The 19,917-nt window shown below is 45.7% G+C and overlaps 1 protein-coding gene across 1 annotated transcript in view; it reads right to left on the bottom strand.

Annotated features, from left to right (window-relative positions):
* The window catches only part of ANKRD35 (ankyrin repeat domain 35), a 53,099-nt gene that overhangs the window by 25,047 nt on the left and 8,135 nt on the right, over positions 1-19,917 (bottom strand). The window contains exons 2-4 of the mRNA XM_056853666.1: positions 13,643-13,773; positions 9,829-9,917; positions 5,547-5,611 (exon numbers count right to left, since the gene is read on the bottom strand). Of these exons, the coding sequence (XP_056709644.1) occupies positions 5,547-5,611; positions 9,829-9,917; positions 13,643-13,773 (285 nt within the window). The remainder of the gene's footprint in view (positions 1-5,546; positions 5,612-9,828; positions 9,918-13,642; positions 13,774-19,917) is intronic.

Below are 19,917 nucleotides of genomic sequence, written 5' to 3'. Positions count from 1 at the left end.
TTGACCCTGCTTAGCTTTCAAGATCTGACGAGATCAGATTATACCATGCTGCCTTCTCATTCCTTCTGAATTCCAGTTGAACTAGAATATTTTCTAAAATTAATTCTGGAATTGAAGCCTGTGAAATGTGCCGCACCCTTAAGTTCCTTCTCATTTTTCAACCCCCCTTTACTGATGCAGACTGTGAGTCAATAAAACACTGCAAAAAATGATCTCAATGTGATTTATGTATAACTGCATTAAGATTTCTTTTGTGTGGCATTTACTGAGGTGTGCATGCCCCCTCCACATCAGTAAAACTCTGCACACAAAGAATCTGATGTAATCCTATGTCTGACAGATTATTTTTCTGGCATTTACCAATGCACACATTGCTAATGAGACTGCAGCATACACTCCACACAAACCACTGTGAACAAAATTCAGAAATTAAAATGGAAAATCCCTCATGCATCTCTTCACCTTTTAAACAAGATCATTTTGGCAGAAAAAATTAGGTAATTTGAACATTCAAAAATACAGAAAGAAATTAGGATGAGGATAATTTCAGTAGCAATAAACATGTATAAATTCCTTACATTGCTCCAGCAGGCTCAGTATAAATTATTCTGACGGCAGCAGTTTTCCAAGATCTCAGATGGATCTCTTCCCCAGTACCTGCTCACCTTCAGAACTGAACCTTGGATGTTCTCCATGCAAAGTATGTATTCCATCAAGTCACAGCCCAGCCAATAAATATAGAGATCCTAATAATTATGCAACGTTTATTTCAGTGGCAGAATCTGGAGGTCTTCACCATTGGATATATGTGTGTTATATACTGTCAAATAACTTCTGACTTATGGCGGCCCTATGAATTAATGGCCTCCAAAACATCCTATCATTAACAGCCTCATTCAGGTCTTACAGACTGAAGGTTGTGGCTGCCTTTATTGAGTCAACCCATCTCATGTTGGGTCTTCCTATTTTCCTACTGCCTTCAATTTTTCCTAGTATTATTGTCTTTTCCAGTGAGTCTTGTCTTCCCATAACGTGACCAAAGTACAATAGACTTGGTTTAGTCATTTTAGCTTCTAAGGAGAATTCAGGCTTAGTACTAAGAGGAGCCCCGTGGTGCAGAGTGGTAAACTGCAGTACTGCACTCAAAAGCTCTGCTCATGACCTGAGTTTGATCCTGACAGAAGTCGGTTTCAGGTAGTCATCTCAAGGTTGACTCAGCCTTCCATCCTTCCAAGGTCGGTCAAATGAGTACCCAGCTTGCTGGGGGTAAAGGGAAGATGAGTGGGGAAGGCACTGGCAAACCACCCCGTAAACAAAGTCTGCCTAGAAAACGTCGGGATTAGGGTTGCCAACTCCAGGTTGAGAAATACCTGGAGATTTGAGGGTGGAGCCTGGGAGGGCAGTTTTTGTGCAGGGGAGGGACCTCAGCGAGATATAATATCATAAAGTCCACCCCCCAAAGCAGCCATTTTCTCCAGGGGAACTGATCACTGTTGTCTGGAGATCAGTTGTAATTCCAGATCTCCAGGCACCGCCTGGAAGTTAGTAACTAGGGTTGCCAACCTCCAGGTGGTAAACCACTAAAATAAAGCATTCCCGTGCTAATACCATAAGGTTTGGAATTCAGCACAGAGACACTAGTACAAAGTAGACAAAATATTATTGTGTTTAAACATGCAATAAAACAAAGTGCAATGATACATACAGGAAACACATGCAATTATATACAAATGTACAGTTCTTTTTTTAATGCAATCTTTATGCAATGAGATTTCCTTGTGTAGTTGTAGGAAAATTCATTAAAAAATGTCCATAAGGTACTTTTATAAATATTCAAATCTTCATAGGATAACAGTAGATGGGGGGACGGCCGTTTCAAGAATATTTCTTCAGCCCCAATTCAATTCAATTTTACAAAATGTATCATGTATCATATAATCAGTTAGCTGGTTCCCGTAGGATACTCCCAAGTGTAGTAGCTAATCTCCTGCTATTATAACTGATCTCCAGCCGATAGAGATTAGTTCACCTGGAGAAAATGGCCGCTTTGGCAATTGGACTCTATGGCATTGAAGTCCCTCCCCAAACCCCGCCCTCCTTAGGCTCTACCCCAAAAACCTCCTGCCAGTTGTGAAGAGGGACCTGGCAACCCTACCTACCATTCATCATGTGGCAATGTGGATTTTGGCTCCTGGTCAAAGTTGGGATAGATCAGATGCCAGTTCCACTCACAACCACCCCTTTTGAATGTTCTCTTTCCCCCATATTTAGAAACAAGTATCATTATGTGCCTGCTTCCAAAGGCAATCATTGACTTTCCACCTCTCATTCGAATGCTGCTTTCTGTAACCACGAAGAGGGGAGGCTGCTGGGCCTCATTGCCTCGGAGGCACAGCTAAGCAAGACATCGGCAAAATAAGCTGTCAAGCAGGAAACTCCTCGCCGCCCCAACTTTCGCAACACACCCTTTCCCCTCCCCAAATTTTGTTCTCATCTTGGGATTTAACACCCCACCCAGCTCTTACCCTTCCCAGTCACCTCTGTGTCGAAACTACCCCCCACAGGTGTATCTTGCAACATCACGGGGAAAACAATTAGACCCAGGAAAAGTCTCATGTGAGAATGGAGCTGGACTTCCATACTAATGAGACTGTGGAGGGGCTGTGGTTTGGTGGCAGACCACAAGCTTTTCATGCAGAAGGTCCCAGGTTTGGTCTCCCGCGTCTCCAGTTAAAGTTTGCAGGAGGCAGGAAAAAAATCCTTACCACCGTTCAGAGTGGAATACTTAGCTGAAATCGTAGATATTGTGTTGAGAGTAGATCACAATGCTTTTGCACTGTGCTAAGTTTATCATGTGCACCATCAATCACAGCTGGCCACACCCACCATGGACTCACCTGCACGTTACATATCCCCTGGGGACATCCATGGTTTGACTTGAGAGCAATGGAGTTCTGTGCTTCCCAGGTGCAGGTGGGCCCAATTCAGGTTGAGAACACAGTGCACAGGTAAAGGGAAATTAGATCTTCCCCTGTGCTATTTACCTGGCCTGAGACAGTCACAGGAAGCCACTATTTGCTCCATTAAGGGCTCCACATGTACTGAGGGGCTACACATAATGTCCCCGAATGGGGCAAGTAGCAGCTCCCGGGGGCATTTCAGGTCAGGAAAATGGAATGGGGGAGAAGAGTCCTCTTCCATGTGCCACCATCCCAATTTGAATTGGGACTGGGTGATTCTGGAAACCACAGAACTCCTGAACACGTGTCTCAACAAGACCCACAGACTGCTGTTGAGCCCTTTAAACTGGCAAATCAGGTGGAGATTGATGGATTTCCCAGATCAATCTGGAAATCAAGGAGTACGTGTTACTCTAGAGAAGACGCTGGCCCCTAACAAATGACAACATTATGCCTTATTAAAACTTGAGTTGTTAATGTTGCCATTCTTTAGGGGCCAGCGTCTTCTCTAGCGTTTGTAGAAATTAGATATCTAAGTGGGGAATGGATGCATCCTCTCTCTAGACTACATACAATTAAGTGAACATGTATAACTATTAAGTAGGGTTGCCAGGTCCCTCTTCACCACCAGCGGGAGGTTTTGGGGGTGGAGCCTAAGGAAGGAGGGGTTTGGGGAGGGGAGGGACTTTAATACCATAGAGTCCAATTGCCAAAGTGGTCAACCACTTGGTCAACCCTACTATTAAGGTGCATCTATCATGACAAACACAGCCTGTCATTTGGTAAGGCTCATTTAAAACAATTAACAGACTGTAGGATAGTAATGCCTTTCTAGGGTACATTTACCCTAAAGAAGAAGTAAATGGGTACCTCAAGCAGCACAAGGCATAGCGCTTCAGCAATCTGTAGCTGAGAGGGAAGATCAGACAATCATTCTTAGACTGAAAATAGTGGCATTGCAAGCACATTCCTGTTTTATGTCCCTGTCTTCATCTGTGACTCATGGGAAGGTCTTTTTCCATCTTCCATTCCCCATCCCTTTACTAGTTAGGGTGGGGCCAATTGATCGTAAGCCTTGCAGGTGGGGGCATGTCTGTTTTGTTCATTGCATCACACAGTGGAATTGTAAGAACTTTAAAAAAATCACATAAAAAGGTAAATATAATTGCTTACACAGCAAGAAATCTCCATTTCCAACCGAGGTCTGCTATTCGTGTGTGAGTACAGACCAGATGGTCCACTGGACTGGCACAGTCACAAAAGCAAAACTAAATACAAACCTTCGCTATGTAGCCGAGGAACCCACAGCACCCATGGATGCCACGCTCGGGACTGCTGCAACCCCTGGGAGACTGGTGGGTGTGAGACTTATCCAACTGCATCCCACAACTCCACTACATCACTTACAGCTGTGTAATTACTTCTGGCAGTGTAACTGGAAGTGATGTCACTGAGTCATGGAATGCTCTAGGATTCACCTTAACTTCTATGATTTTCACCATAGTTTTGGGTAAATCCCAGAGCAGGGATCCCCAATATGTAACTGCATGATGGGATGCTCTAGGATAGGGGTCCCCAGCCTTTCGAGCCCGTGGGCACCTTTGGAACTCTGAACTGGGTGGTGGAGCACAACCACAAAGGGGCTGCTGCAGGAGGTGGAGCCAACCACAAAATGTCAGGGAGTGAAGTGATGCATAGTAACTCTTCAACATTTCTGTCAGAAGCTCTCTTAACAGAACGTATTGTTTTAAAAGATTTTCTTGCATACACATCTTACCTTCACTCACTTGTGTCCTTGGGCTGTGGTGGCAGCTGCTGTCATGCCAAAGCAACGTTTATTTTGGATATGCTCAGGCAATCAGATGACTGATATCCATTCAGAAGCCTTGCTGGGCAAAAGCCCCACCTGACCCTGCCCATTTCCCAAAAACACTTGGTGGGCACTTGGAAAGGTTTTGGCAGAAGCCATGGTGTCCACAGGCACCATGCTGGGGATCCCTGCTCTGGGATTCACCCAAAACTCTATGGTAAATATCATAGAGGTTCAGGTGAATCCTAGAGCATCCCGTGACTCAGTGACATCACTTCCAGTTACACAGCCAGAAGTAATATCGTGGCCATTTAAGCCCTGTCATTTTCTCCCTGCCGGCCCATTGAAAGCCAGAAGGAGACAAGGGAACACTGGCAGCAGTTCCCCTGCCAGCTAGGGGCAAATGGGCACCCCTAATTACTGCCATCCACTTTGTCCTGCACTGTTTAAAAGCCAATAGAGTGCTTGTTCTTTAGTCAAAAGTGCTCTAGAAGAATATACTTGTCATACGGTTACCAGCTCAAAATGAACCACACATGAAATGCAAGCTAGAAGGACATCTTCCACCAAAGCAGGCAAAACAGCCTTAGGGCATCTTGACATGATTGTGACCACCAAGCACTTTGCACATCCTCAGTGGCACCCTTCTCTCTTTGTTTCCCATGTTCCAGAACTGAACCACCGGCACTGAAAACAGTCCCAGCAGCAGAGGCTGAACCTTGAAACAAATGAAGGCCTGGGAGGCTTTGGCAGGAAGGAAGTTCTGTTTCTGTTACCTGCAGAAGGACTTTCACGCACTGAGGCTGGCAAGCGATGGTAGCCAGATGTAAAGCCGTACTGCCTGGGGGGGGGGACACAAAATGGGAAATTATTACACATTGTGGATCAAACCCCTTCTTCTGAGACATCCTGTGGGCGTTCTGACTTGGAAACAGACAGGTAACTCTTTCTTCGACTATAGGCATTTTATTCATTTATTTTTAACAGAATTGGTTAGCATGGAATTGCATCTTAGTTTACCACATATTTACCACAGGGATTCTAGTCTTCTAGAAGCCTGTTCCAAAGGGTTAGCTGCCGCAGAAAAAACCAGAAAGCAGTCTTGTTGCATTTTAAAGACTAATCAGTTGGCACACCTGGCAGGCCTTGACAACACCCTCCAACATTTCACAGACAGAAACATACTTGCTACACCCCCTGACACACTGCTGAAGGCTGTATTCTACCCATTATGCACTGTGGTGTATTCATTTACTTTGCAATGGCCTGCCCTCCATGGTTTTCAAAGGCAAGAAAGTGATTTTGATATGCTATGAAGGTATTGTCACTCTAGGATGCGTTCTCAAAAGTTAAAAATGGAGTCCAGAAGCTACACTACAAGCAACGGCAGGCTATGCATAGGTAGGGTTCCCAACTACCTGGTGATGGCAGGCAATCGCCCGACCCCCAACTGGTTGGTGGGCGGAAGCAGGCCCAGCGGATGGGGGCGGCGGCGATGAGCGTCTCCGGTACAATTACATCACTTCCATGGCGACGCAGAAGTGCTGGATCGCGCCGGGAACTCTCTAGCTCTAGCATACCCGGCGCAATCCAGCACTTCTGCATCACCGTGGAAGTGACATCATCACGCCAGAGACGCTCATTGCCACCCCCGGCCCTACCCCCGCGGAGTTCCTGCCGGTTGCCAGGACGGATCTGGCAACCCAATGCAAAAGGTTGCCAACCTCCATGTGGCACCTGAAGGTCTCCCACTACTACAATTGGTCTCCAGACAACCAAGATCAGTTCCCCTGCAGAAAATGGCTGCTTTGGAGGGTAGAGTCTATGGCATTAAGTCTATGGCCTGTTGAGATCCCTCCCTTCCCCAAACCCCATCATCCATAGGCTCCACCTCCAAAATCTCCAGCTATTTCCCAACCCAGAGCTGGCAACCCTAGTTATGCAGTGCATGACACTTTAGTGTTCATGCATGTGGGCGTTTTTATACTGATGTGTGATAGTGATAAGATGTATCCGTGCTCTCCCACTCAGAGGTTTAGGTCCTACAGATGCTGTGGACAGCGTTGAACCCTGAAGCATGACAACACGAGCGACTCATGCTCACAAAACCTTTCACAATGCATTCTTCAAAAGCCCAAAATAGGAGCAGTAATTGGGCAGGCACTGATTCCAGGAAACAGGAGTTGTCTCTGGTAAATAGGATCAGTTGGAGTGCATTGATCTCCAGTGGCATATATTTTTATGAACTAGAGCTGGCTTAGGTCTATGCCCCCTCCAGTCCAAACACAGCCCACCTGCCATGTGTGTGTGTGTGTGTGTGTGTGTGTGTGTGTGTGTGTGTGTGTGTCAAGTGCCGTCAAGTCGCTTCTGACTCATGGTGACCCTATGAATCAATGTCCTCCAAAACGTCTTATCTTTGACAGCCTTGCTCAGGTCTTGCAAATTGAGATCTGTGGCTTCCTTTATTGAGTAAATCCATCTCTTGTTGGGTCTTCCTCTTTTCCTGCTGCCCTCAACTTTTCCTATCATGATTGTCTTCTCCAGTGACTCTTGTCTTCTCATAATGTGACCAAAATACGATAGCCTCAGTTTAGTCATCTTAGCTTCTAGGGTCAGTTCAGGCTTGATTTGATCTATAACCCACCAATTTGTTTTTTTGGCCATCCACGGTATCTGTAACACTCTCCTCCAACACCACATTTCAAAAAAATCTATTTTCTTCCTATCAGCTTTCTTCAATGTCCAGCTTTCACACCCATACATAGTGATAGGAAATACGATGACATGAATTAACTTGATCTTGGCGGCCAGTGACACATCCTTACCATACATGCCCCCCACCAAATACCCCGTAAGGTCTACTTTTGGCCCTTATGCTGCTTGCTGAGACACAGGAAAAAAGAAACCCAGCAAGGCTGAGGAGGATTACGCTGCATATTTATGTTTAAGCTGTTTTCTTCTGTAAGTAGCACACGAGGGAATCTTTCATGCACATTAATATATTATTTATGCTGCGGTTTCGGATCACTGGCTGTACAGTGTGTGGGTGTTTCCCGCCCTGACTGTGTGGGTAGCTGAGCCAACCCTCGAGGAAATATTGCATTCAGATTTGGAGGCAGGAAGAGCTCCAATTGAGAAAGTATAGTTTTGTTTGTGTGAGGGGCAATGGGTTGTGAACCTCGATGTGGTGGCTAGAGATCTCCTGGGATTACAACTGATCTCCAGAAGACAGAGATCAGTTCCCCTGGAGAAAATGGCTGCATTGGAAGATGGATTCTGGTGAGTCTACCTGATTGAGGTCCCTTCCCTTCTCAAACTCCACCATTTCCAGGTTCCACCCCCAAATCTCCACGAATTTCCCAACCTGGGGTTGGCAAGCCTAGGCAATGATGAGCTTGTTCTGCTGGACAGGGGAACTGAACTGATATAATTTCCTGCCGAAGTGGAGCTGATCTGCATAAGAAAGCTACTAAAGCACTGAAATCTAGTAGCTAGAAGTTCCATAGTCTATGCTACAAGGGATGGTACATCCCATGTTTCTTCAATAATTGCCAAGATTTTGTTTGTGCTATATGTCGGCTGCGACTTGAAGGCACTTTACACACACACACACACACACACACACACACACGTGACTGACTGCTGCATGGGACATCTGAGAAACTCCACCAAGCCATAAAGGCGACTGAGTTAAGCTACCCTGTCAATGACCTTTAAGGCTCTTTTTTTGCCACCAAGTCACAGCCTACTTATGGTGACCCCGTAGCATTTTCAAGGCAAGAGATGTTGAGAGATGGTTTGCCAGTGCCTGCCACCTCTGCGTAGCAACCCTGGTATTCCCTGGTGTTCTCCCATCCAAATGCTGGCCAGGGCCAACCTTGCTTAGCTTCCGAGATCTGGGCCAACCAGATTAATAGCCCATTCCTGAGCTGAGGTGTACGGGGACGGCGGGGAAGAGGCGCAGCGGCGCCTCTTCCAAAGCCGTTTCCCCAACGCCGTTAAACAAAAAAAGCCGTTTTGCAGGGTTTTTTTTTGTTTAACTGGGGCTTTTCGCCCCATTGAAAACAGCGAGGCTGCGCCTGTTAAATAGCAGGCACAGCAATGCTGTTCCAGCCGCCAGTGCAAGTGGCCAAAAGTGGTGAGGAAGCCGCCCAAGTGGTGGCTCCTCCCGCTGGAACGCCCTCAGAATGCCCCCCTGCACCGGCATGGCCTCTCCACGCCGTTGCCGGTGCCACGGAGAGGCCGCGCCGGCAGGGGGGGGAGGCGCAATCCCATGGCGCTCGGCCACCGACGGGACTGGCCTCGCCGCCGGCGTGAATGCGTGTAACCGCGTGATTACAGGCATTTACGCCGGCGGCCAGGTCACACCGCCTCCTATACACTTTCAGCCCCATTTTCAGGAATGGGCTGTAAGTCTCTTCCTCTTTTAAAAAACGATTAAGTTGGTTTATATTTAGTTAATGTGATGTATCAATAGGTAGCAAGGGCTGAATTTCACAGTCATTGAGCCTTAATCAAAATATTAAAATCACAAATATCAGCAGCATAAAAACCAACTGACAGTGACATCACAGCAGTTCAGCCAATGACCAGAAGTGATAAACTGTTAGCCTATGAGAGAGCTGTGGAGGGGACAATCTCTTTGCTCCATCCCTCCATCCTCCCTTGTCAAAGTCCACATTGTTTAAAAACCTGGACACAGGATCATATTTTTAAAAACGAAACAAATTTATTCAAATACCTTTACTTTGAATTTCCTAAGACAAGAATATGATGTTGGAGGGCTCATGCAGTCCTGAAGGTAGGGTTGCCAACTACAGGTTGGGAAATTCCTGGAGATTTTGTAGGTGGAGCTTGGGGAGAGCAGGGTTTGGGGTATGATGCCATAGAGTCCACCCTCCAAAGCAGCCATTTTCTCCAGGTGAGCTGTTCTCTGTCATCTGGAGATCAGTTGTAATTTTGGGAGACCGTCAGGCCTCACCTGGAAGTTGGCAACCTTACCTGTAGGTAGAATCTCTCCCCTTCCCACACATGCACACAAACCTCATGTATACATACCGTCATCGTTCTTATTGTTAACCTCTGCACCGTGAGTCAGGAGGATCGTAAGGCATTCTGTGAGCCCCTTGGAAGCTGCCAAGTGGAACCTTCAAGGGGAAGATAAAAGCCAAATCTTGAATCCAACATGGTAGTGTCGCCGTCCTTTGTGAATTAAATACAATGTTTACCTATCAGTCATTAATATAGAGCTCATGTATAAGATTTCTGTAATGTAATGCTGTAATGGTTATGCAATACTTGTCCTCAGAGGGAAGGGTTTTCAGCAGCCCTCCAGGATAAGCGTACAGCTGTAAGGCCATGAGCGGTGTATAGTTGCTAGCCACTGCTTATCTGCTATCTTACTGTCTTGGAATATGGTTCTCTAACTAAGGGTCTTTCTCCCCTAAGCCTTGGAGCAAGGACAGATAAGAGGAAGGAGTAATATGCCTTATGAAACTGCTGACTGTGAAATAGGCAGATGCTGTATGATAGTTAGCCCTTCTTACAGCTACAGTACCAAGAATATCACAAATACTGTTTTATTATCCTCCAAGCCATAAGGCCAGTCAAGACTATGTAATGCAATGTAAGCATATAATTGTGTTTTATGATTTAAATGTGTTAACTTTATACTATTGAATCACAAATGAATGTATTAAATGCGTCTTGTTCAGGAGGTGAGAATGGTTATGAAATTGAATATATAAAGTGCTCCTGAAGCTCAAAACTAATAGATTATGATTTAGTAAAACAGATCCAGAGGATATGGATGTCCAAATATGGTCTTACAAGGGTACAGTATTGATACCTTGTCCAGCTGTACAACCTTCATTTCATAGGTGCAGAAGACAAGCACTACAAAGCTGCTGGTGCTTTATCCCATGCTCCAGGGGTGCAGGGGCACCCACATAACAGATAACACTGATCTGGAGAGAATATAAGGACAAGCCCAACAGACAGAAAGCAGAGGGTTGGTGGAGGACAACACTGGTTGTCTGGCCTCACTCTCTCAACATCTCCAAAGATGTAAAACCCAGAGATGCGAATGGAGAACAACACTGGTTGTTTGGCAATTGTCTTTCTCCATCTTTTGCGTAAAACGTAACATTCAAAGATGTAGAAGTGTGACTGGAGGACAACACTGGTTGTCTGGCCATTTGCTCATTCTATTATTTCATATCTTGCGTGATATGGAACTCTACCATTTCACAAGTTCTTTGTGAGAATGGGAAAGACTCTCCTTGAGAGAGATTCATTTCAAAATGACCTGCTAAGGCTGGATGTCTGAAATGACTGCTTGCAGACTATTCCATATGATGGAGACTCTTAGTATTCCTACTAACCTTACTGTGGGGTCTAAGAGTATTGGATCAGTTCCATATTTGGAAACACTGACATCTCATTAATTCTAGCAAGGATTGATGGGTTCTCACTGAATGATCTAAATGGTCTCACTTGGCTTTCCTTGAGAAACATGGAAGTTGTGAAACCCAAGTTACAGAACTGAAGGGACCAGAAACAGGATTCTTAGATACTCTTAGAGATTCCTCTAAGCAACCAGAGATATCTCTCAGGGTAAAGAGTCAGAGGTTTCCTCAACAACACAGAGGAAGCTTCTACACTCAGTGACAATGAGTGGCATACACAGTATGCATACACAGATTACATTATGTCTACAGAGCTCTGTCCTGGAACTAAGGTTCATACAGGTTCTCTCTACATATTGAATTTAAAGCTACACATAGTCTTGTAAATTACTGACTTCAGCTTTACAAGAATCAGCTGTCTCTGATACAGAACAGTATTCCAATGAACCAAAAGCTCATTAAGTATTTTGGACTATAGCTCTCAAATAAACTAAAAACCAGAGAATCAAAGATATGGTAATGACATAGAAACATTGGAAAAGACTATGTTCTTACAGAAAAGGTTTGCAATGTCCTGCATATAAGCTAGGAGAAGTTTAGAAATAATATAAGGTTGTATTTTGCATTAAGATGTTTTTAACCATGACTTTCTGTCCTTATACTAATCATATTTTGACAGGCTTTCTGTAAACTCATTTATTCCTGAATGAAATGCATTACAGGTTTAAGGTTAGAAAACCTTACATAGAGAAATTGCTTATAAAGATTGTTTGAAACTGCTTGCATATATTAACATAAATGAACATGTAAGAGAATCATAAATGTTTGTACTTTATGACATGTTTTAATAATGTGTAAATATTCACATGCATTTATTTTATGTGAAAGAAATATGTTTTAATAATTATACTCTTGTCCAATATTATAAATTTATTGGCGTGTTCAAAAGATGTCCTAGAGACCTTAATAAGTTTCTGGGAACCGATGATTCTGGTCTAGTAGTGTCTCGCTGAATAAGATAACATATTCCTTCTCAGGAAGGGGTCCTTTCTAAGAGCGTAGGCACTTAACGTCCCGAACCGCGACAGTAGTCATGCTCATGCGAATTCAGCAAGCTCATGATCATCCAGTGTCAACTTTAGACAGCTATGTAAACCAGTTACGGAGTCTACTTAAACTCCTTCTCAGGCTCACGTGGTGGTGGAAAGTGCTGACAACTTGCAGCCATCTTACGGCAACCCTGTAGGGTTTTCAAGGCAAGAGACGTTCAGAGGTGGTTTGCCACTGCTTGCCTCTGTGTAAAGACCCTGTACTCCTGTGGTGGTCTCCCATCCAAGGACTAACCAGGGCCAACCCTGCTTTGCTTCTGAGATCTGATTAGCTTGGGCCATCCAGATCAGGGCTCGCAGGCTCATAGAAGTTGCCAAATTTAAAAGAACCCACAAGTCTTAAGATTTCGTCAAATATTTATATACATACATGCCATTGAGTTGCAACCATTTTATGGAAACCTGAGCAGGGGACTTTCAAGGCAAATGAGAAGCAGAAGTGGTTTGCCATTGCCTTCCTAAACAGAGTCTCCCTTGGTGGTCTCCCATTCAAGTACCAACCCTGCTTAGCTACTGATATTTGACGAGATTGGGCTATACCGTGCCGCCTTCCCTCCCATCAAATATTTACTGTATTAATAATATTCCAAATACATATTCACAATCAAAGTAACAATGTCCTGGAGCTGTGATGAAGAAGAATGACAATCCTGACAGCCACGTTACTTCCACAGCCACTGCGATTATCACATGATAATAACCACCTTCTTAAAACACTCATCACATGGGGATTTTCCATATGAGACGTTCATGGATGCAGCCTTGAGTTAGGGTACGGGAGAGTCCTGTATATCAAACACGTGGGATATATTTTAAAATGTATGAAGGACTACCACATGAATGGGTGATTGCTAGGAAGGGCACCTAGTTAAAGACATTTTACTTGATTCATCATGTGAGTCTTAATTTGTTAAATCTACATAATTTTACATTCCACTAAATAAATAGTTCTAAAGAAAAAGGTGTGGTTTATTTGCTTTCAGGTGTTGCAACATGTGTCATAAGCAGATACCATCTCAGAAGAGGTATTTCCTCTGGTGTGAGAGAAAAGGGGGAATTAATCTTACGAAATGGAACCACCCATGGATTTGTTAAGTACTTGTATTAAAAATAATTAAAACTTTTTTAAAAGATCTGCTGCTCAACTATTCAGGGAAATCCTTTTTAACTTATCAAAAACAATCCAATTTGGTTTATTTGATCAATTAATCAGCTTAACATAGTAGCCCAGGTTTGACCAGACTTCTAGGTAAGACTGTCTCCTAAAACACAGATTGTCTGAATAGAAAGGCATTGGCCAAGATGGCAGCTGTCTTGAAAGCAAGAGGGATTATGGGACAGGAAAAACTTACGTACGCGGATTGCCCCAGGGCATTAAGCTTGGTGGGGGTTGCCGTCTTCTTGGAAGCGAGAGCAGAGACTCTCCCCACATCCCCTTTCTCGACCGCATCCAAAAGCTTCTGGTCATGTTTGTTCCAGCTCTCAACCTGATTGGAGAGACCAAGAAAATTCTTATTTATTTGGTGATGTAAAAGTCTATCAAGTCACAGCCAAATTATGGTGACCCTATAGGATTTTCAAGGCAAGAGACATTCAGAAGTAGCAGCCCAGGACTTCCTTGGGGGGCTCCCATCCAAGTATTAACCAGGGCCAACCCTGCTTAGTTTCCAAGATCTGACAAGTTCAGGCTAGCCTGGGCCATCCAGGTCAGGGTACTTATTTATTTACTTGCTTCTTTTCTAGTCTGCCTTTCTTCCTGGGACTTGAGACAGATTACAATTTTTTTAAAGTGATTAAACCGTATACAAGCAACAATGCAGTACAACTGGATTACAATATTACAAAAGATGCAATAAAACGATAATACATATAACAATGCAGCAAAACTAGATTACAAGGAATCGAAAACAAATGCAATAAGAACAGGAGATCACATGCAAGAAACAAAGCACCAAGGGGAGGGAAACCGCCTGCTGATTGTCCATGAACATTGAGATGAATCTGAATTAAGCAGGGGGTGACAGTGAGCAGACATGGAGAAGTATGGTAGAGAGGGCTGAGCATCGCAGAAGCAAAAATTGAGACTGCTACCTCCCGCATCACAACTTTTTTCCTTAGCCATTACACCACACCAAGCTTTGGTAAGATTTGGGCCAACACAGTAAACAAAGTTTAAATGTTTAAAATAAAAGGTGAACTATGTTGTCGGAATGCCGGCAAGTGAGACAGGGGTTGTCATGGCTTCCTCAGAAGAAGCCTGGAAATTACGGTTTGGTGAAAGGGGCATAGCTAGTCGTGCATCTGCGAAGGTCACAGATTCAATCCTCACTCCTCAGCATCTCCAGCTAAAAGGGATCAGGTCGCAGGGGATGTGTAAGACCCCTGGCCTGAGATCCTGTAGAGACCCCGTCGGGCAGAATATACAATACTATCCTTGATAGATTTAGTGTTTGGCTCAGTGCAAGGCAGCTGCATGTGGTTTATAAACTCTATGTTAGATATCACATACTGCCAAGGTTTCATAACAGAAATAAGGACATGCTTGTACACTTCTGCTCTTATCACTTTGCACATTCCATGTCCCATGCTATTACTTAGCATGAAGGACATGCTATTGCTGAAGGATTTTATTCGTTGGTTTCTAAGCCTAGACCATCCGCTATTCTCAAAGTCAAGAGGGTAATTTTTTTAGGGAGGGGGGAAAGATATATTAGAAAAACATAATTGCCCTACAGTCTGTTATCAGTAGTTCAAGATATGCCTCAGCAGCTGCAGATTGAATGTGCAGCACCTAGTGTTCATGTGCATATTTGGACAAGAATGTGCACCAGAGACAAGATAATTGGAAACACTAACACCACACACTGAAAAAGGAGGGTTGCAATAACTTGGAGAAAAATTTTTCCTGCCCCTTTAATAGAGGCTTAATCTGTGGAAATGTTTTTCATGGCATAGAGGTAAATCACATTATCAGTTTTTCCCACCCCATGTGGAACCAACCCAGCACTACTACCTATGGGGTTAGTGATGCCAACCTCCAGGTGAGACCTGGGGATCCCCTGGAATTACAGCTAATCTGCAGACTACAGAGATCAATTCCCCTGGAAAAAATGGATGATTTGGAGGGGGAACACTATCACATTGTACCCCACTTAGGTCCCAGTCTTCCCCATACTCCATCCCTAAATCTCTAGGAGTTTCCCAAACTGGATCTGGCAACCCTACCCCCCTTCCCCCACCGGTGGCCAGGAGGGACCTGGCAACCCTATATGGGGTAGTTTAGAACATCTCCACACACACACACACACACTGCTGCAGTCAGATTCAGACACACACACACACACACCCATACATGGATCTTCTATGCATAATCTGGCGTATAGTTGATTGGTTGGGTCAAGAAGTGTACAATTTCAGGTACCATTTGAGTGTCAGGTGTGGAAATAAACAGCATCTCTGTTAAGAACAAATGCGAATTTTCTTTCTCACGTTTTAAATCTGAGGGGGCAAAACAGTCAGACAGACGTTATTTTAAGATGCCAAGCCAAAGACTCAAGTAAGCCTTGGCTCCAGGGCTCCCCAGATGCTCAGAAGGGGAAGAAAGGAAGAAAACCAAGGGAACCACAAGGCCAGGCCTCGGTTGCCTAGTAACCATCTCAGGTGTCCAGTCCTCCCCCACCATCTTGATGAGGCATCATCTAGACTTGAAGGAGGCAGAGAGCCACAGTCTCCATGTTGCCTAGCAACTACCAACGGGGGGGGGGGAGTTAGTGACGGAACTGCTGTGTTACCTAGTAACCACCACCGTATTAAAAGAAGAAAGGGACTTAAAACTGGGATGTGGTGAATGTTGTTTTATCCCTTCACTTTTTTTTTTCCAGCCCGCACAGGACAGGTGGCTTAAGATCATTGGCCTTTGTCTCGTGTCCCCAATCCCATAGTGCTTTTGCATGATATTGTCTCAGAGAAAATTGGCCAATGTCCCAGAAAACATATGGTCCCGTCCCCCCGCCCGCCCGCCGTGAATTAAGAATTGATTGCTTTAGAGCAAGTTGCCTGAGGAAAAATCAGATGCTGAAAAGGCTGCATGAAATAGTACACCAGTAACAATTTGGAGACTGCTATTAGATATGGTCTTACTGAATAATACAATAATAAAAGCAAGGTACCTGCAAGGACATGCAGGGGAATCACATTTTCCCCTGTATCCCTCTCCCCAAACTATTTCCTCTTTCCCCCTGGCAGTCACCATAGCCTCTCCCCTTGTCCTGTTTCCTACTCACCTACCAACCTAAGTTCTCCTTGGTGTAGTGGTTAAGAGCGGTGGAGTCTGATCTGGAGAACCGGGTTTGATTCCCCACTCCTCCACATGAGTGGTGGAAGCTAATTTGGTGCACTGGATTTGTTTGGGGATGGGAGGGACTTCAATGCCATAGAGTCCAATTGCCAAAGCAGCCATTTTCTCCAGGCGAACTGATCTCTATTGGCTGGAGATCAGTTGTAATAGCCGAGATCTCCAGCTAGTACCTGGAGGTTGGCAACGCTACCTGCCCTCCATAGGCTCCATCCCCACACCTCCAGGAATTTCCCAACCTGGGAACTGGAAAAGACTTCTTTCTGCTTGACCTCCTCTCCTTCTGCAGAGAAAGGAATGATCTAGATGGACCAATGCACATAAGGCCACTTCATGTACGTGGTGGGTGCTGTATCAGAGGTAGAGTACATGTTTGTAATGTATATAGAAGGTCCTGTATTTCATGCCTGGCATCGCCAGTAAGACTTCTCACAGGTTGGCAGAGCTTTGGAAGAACCAAGGCTCTAGAGTTGTTTGGTCAGATAAACCAACCTTGCTCGATCAGTCTTCATATGACTAAAACCTTGGTAGCTGTTTTGGATCCTGGCCAGTGGGTGCAATCCAGAGAAAGTTAGGCCCAGTTACAATAACACATGAATATGCAGAAATATATTGATCACAGGTATGTAGGCATGTGTAACTCTCTTTGGATTAAGTGTACACACTACAATCACAAGCAACAAAGAAGAGTGTGCTTCTGAGCGCATGCAGACTGACTTCTGCTCAGCACTAAGTGATTGCAGCACAATCTGCCTCCACAGTTCTCAGTAGGGTTGCCAGGTCCCTCATCGCCACTGGCAGGAGGTTTTGGGGGCGGAGCCTGAGGAGGGCGGCGTTTGGGGAGGGGAGGGACTTCAATGCCATACAGTCCAATTGCCAAAGCTGCCATTTTCTCCAGGTGATCTAAACTCTATCGGCTGGAGATCAGTTGTGATAGCGGGAGATCTCCTGCTGATACCTGGAGGTTGGCCACCCTAGTTCTCGGGGTCAGGGGACAGTAGAACTCAGCTGAAAGGGGGGGAGAAAGATCTCCCCCACACACACACACACACCCAGTCCATGTAAAACCTGCGCCCCACAATTCTCTCTTTTGTAAAAATGGGAAATGTTTGCCTACAAAGCAGGGTACACAGCCTGTTCAGAAGGAAAGCAATGATCTCACCCTGGTTTTGAGTTCATTATGTTGTCACATAGCCAGATCTGATTGACTGTGTTGTGTCATGGCAGAAGCACATTAGCCAAGCGCACTTTGGCTGAGCAGAGAACTTAGCCAGCGAGAACAACACTCTGATGTGTTTTTTTTTAATGGGCAAAGCAACTGCCAAGAGGTATGTGTGTGTGTAAAGTGCCATCAAGTCGCAACCGAAACCCTGCCCCCAAACCCTGCCCTCCTGCCACTGCAGCCCTCATCATGCTTAGGGTTGCCAGGCCCCTCTTCGACACCGGCGGGAGGTTTTCAGGCAGAGCCTGAGGAGGGCAGGGTTTGGGGAAGGGATAGGGTTGCCAACCTCCAGGTACTAGCTGGAGATCTCCTGCTGTTACAACTGATCTCCAGCTGATAGAGATCTGTTCCCCAGGAGAAAATGGCCACTTCGGCAATTGGACTCTATAGCATTGAAGTTCTTCCCCTCCCCAAACCCCACCCTCCTCAGACTCCGTGCCAAAAATCTCCAGGTATTTCCCAACCTGGAGCTGGCAACCAAAGGAGGGGAGTGACTTCAATGCTATAGAGTCCAACTGCCAAAGGGGCCATTTTCTCCAGGGGAACTGATCTCTATCGGCTGGCGATCAGTTGTAATAGCAGGAGATCTCCAGCTAGTACCTGGAGGTTGGCAACCCAAATCAGGCTGTCACTTGGGGGAGATCTTTACCCCCCCCCAAGAGTAGCATTTTGGTGGGCATTTTGGGCTACAGCAGTAAGGGAGGGGGAGCAAGGAAGTCAAGCTTAGCTGACAGAAATCCCTTCTGTCCGGATTCTATTAAACCTGAGTTATTTGTTCAGCTTGCCGTCCCCCAGTGGCTCTGGAAATTAAATCTCAGAGGGGGAGGAACGAGTCTTGTCTTGAGGGCGCATGCCTCTAAATGCCTGCACGTGGCTACAAAGGCGCCTTGCAGTGCACAGCCTGCCATTTCAGACCCTGTCGCTGAGGAGGCACGTTTTGAACTGGGTAAGCATCTGTTAACAGACTATCACCAGTTCAAAATGTACCTCAGCAGCGACAGGGTGTGAAATGGTAGACAGGGCGTGGAACAGTGAGCTGGATGCGGCGTACACCTTAGTCCAGGGGTGGGGAACCTTTTTTTCTGCCAAGGGCCATTTAGATATTTAGAACATCATTCGCGGGCCATACAAAATTATCAACTTAAAAATTAGCCTGTTATATTTGGTCAAACATTCAGCCAAGAGGCACAACCGGAGACAGCTCCGAGTATCTGCCATGTAGAGCGACTCGCTTTTGAGCTCTGCCTTTCCCAGCTGGGCCCGAGAGATTCAGGCAGGGCAGCAAACACAAGACACAGTTTGTTGGGCGGTCCTAGCAGCTCCATAGCTAACAACTCTTCTTCAAGGGGGGGAAAAGGTTCCCTTTCTCAGCAAGACAAACTCACATCCGCCTTGAATAGAGGCTATTCCTGTGCGTGGGAGGGGGTGGATCGCTGGTCTTAGATCCTTCTGAGCTAGAGATCTGCCAGGACCCACGAAGGGCCAGACCAAAGGATTTCGCGGGCCTTATACGGCCCCCGGGCCTGATGTTCCCCACCCCTGCCTTAGTCTGTGTGCGTAGGCATTTACTTTCTAATATATCTGCTCTGCAACAAAATAGCAAACACCATTTTGGCTTTTAGCTCAATGTTTAGGGCAGGGAAAAGGAAACAGGGCTGCGACAGGCAGAGTAGAGGCCTCAGCAATGTTTCGTGAGGAAGGTGGATATAGGGTTGCCAACCTCCAGGTGGGGGTGGGTGAGGTGGGGGGGAAGAAACCGCCGCCGCCGCGCAGAAGGCGCGATCGTGCAAAAGGCGCGGCGATCGCGCAAAAGGTGCGATCGGGTGGGGTGGGGTGGGATGGGGAAGAAGCCGCCGCCGCCACGCCGAAGGCGCGATCGGGTGGGGGGGGAGAAGGCGGGACAGCCCGCCCATCAGCTGGCCGGCAGGAGCGCGCTGGGAGAGGGCCCGGTAGGCGAATTACAATATTGACCCGAGTATAAGCCGAGGTGAGTTTTTTAAGCCAAAAATCATGGCTAAAAAACTCGGCTTATACTCGAGTATATACGGTATTTGA

The sequence above is a fragment of the Euleptes europaea genome, chromosome 7 (assembly GCF_029931775.1).
Source record: "Euleptes europaea isolate rEulEur1 chromosome 7, rEulEur1.hap1, whole genome shotgun sequence".
Lineage (NCBI taxonomy): Eukaryota > Metazoa > Chordata > Lepidosauria > Squamata > Sphaerodactylidae > Euleptes > Euleptes europaea.
This window is presented reverse-complemented; position numbering and strand designations above follow the sequence as displayed.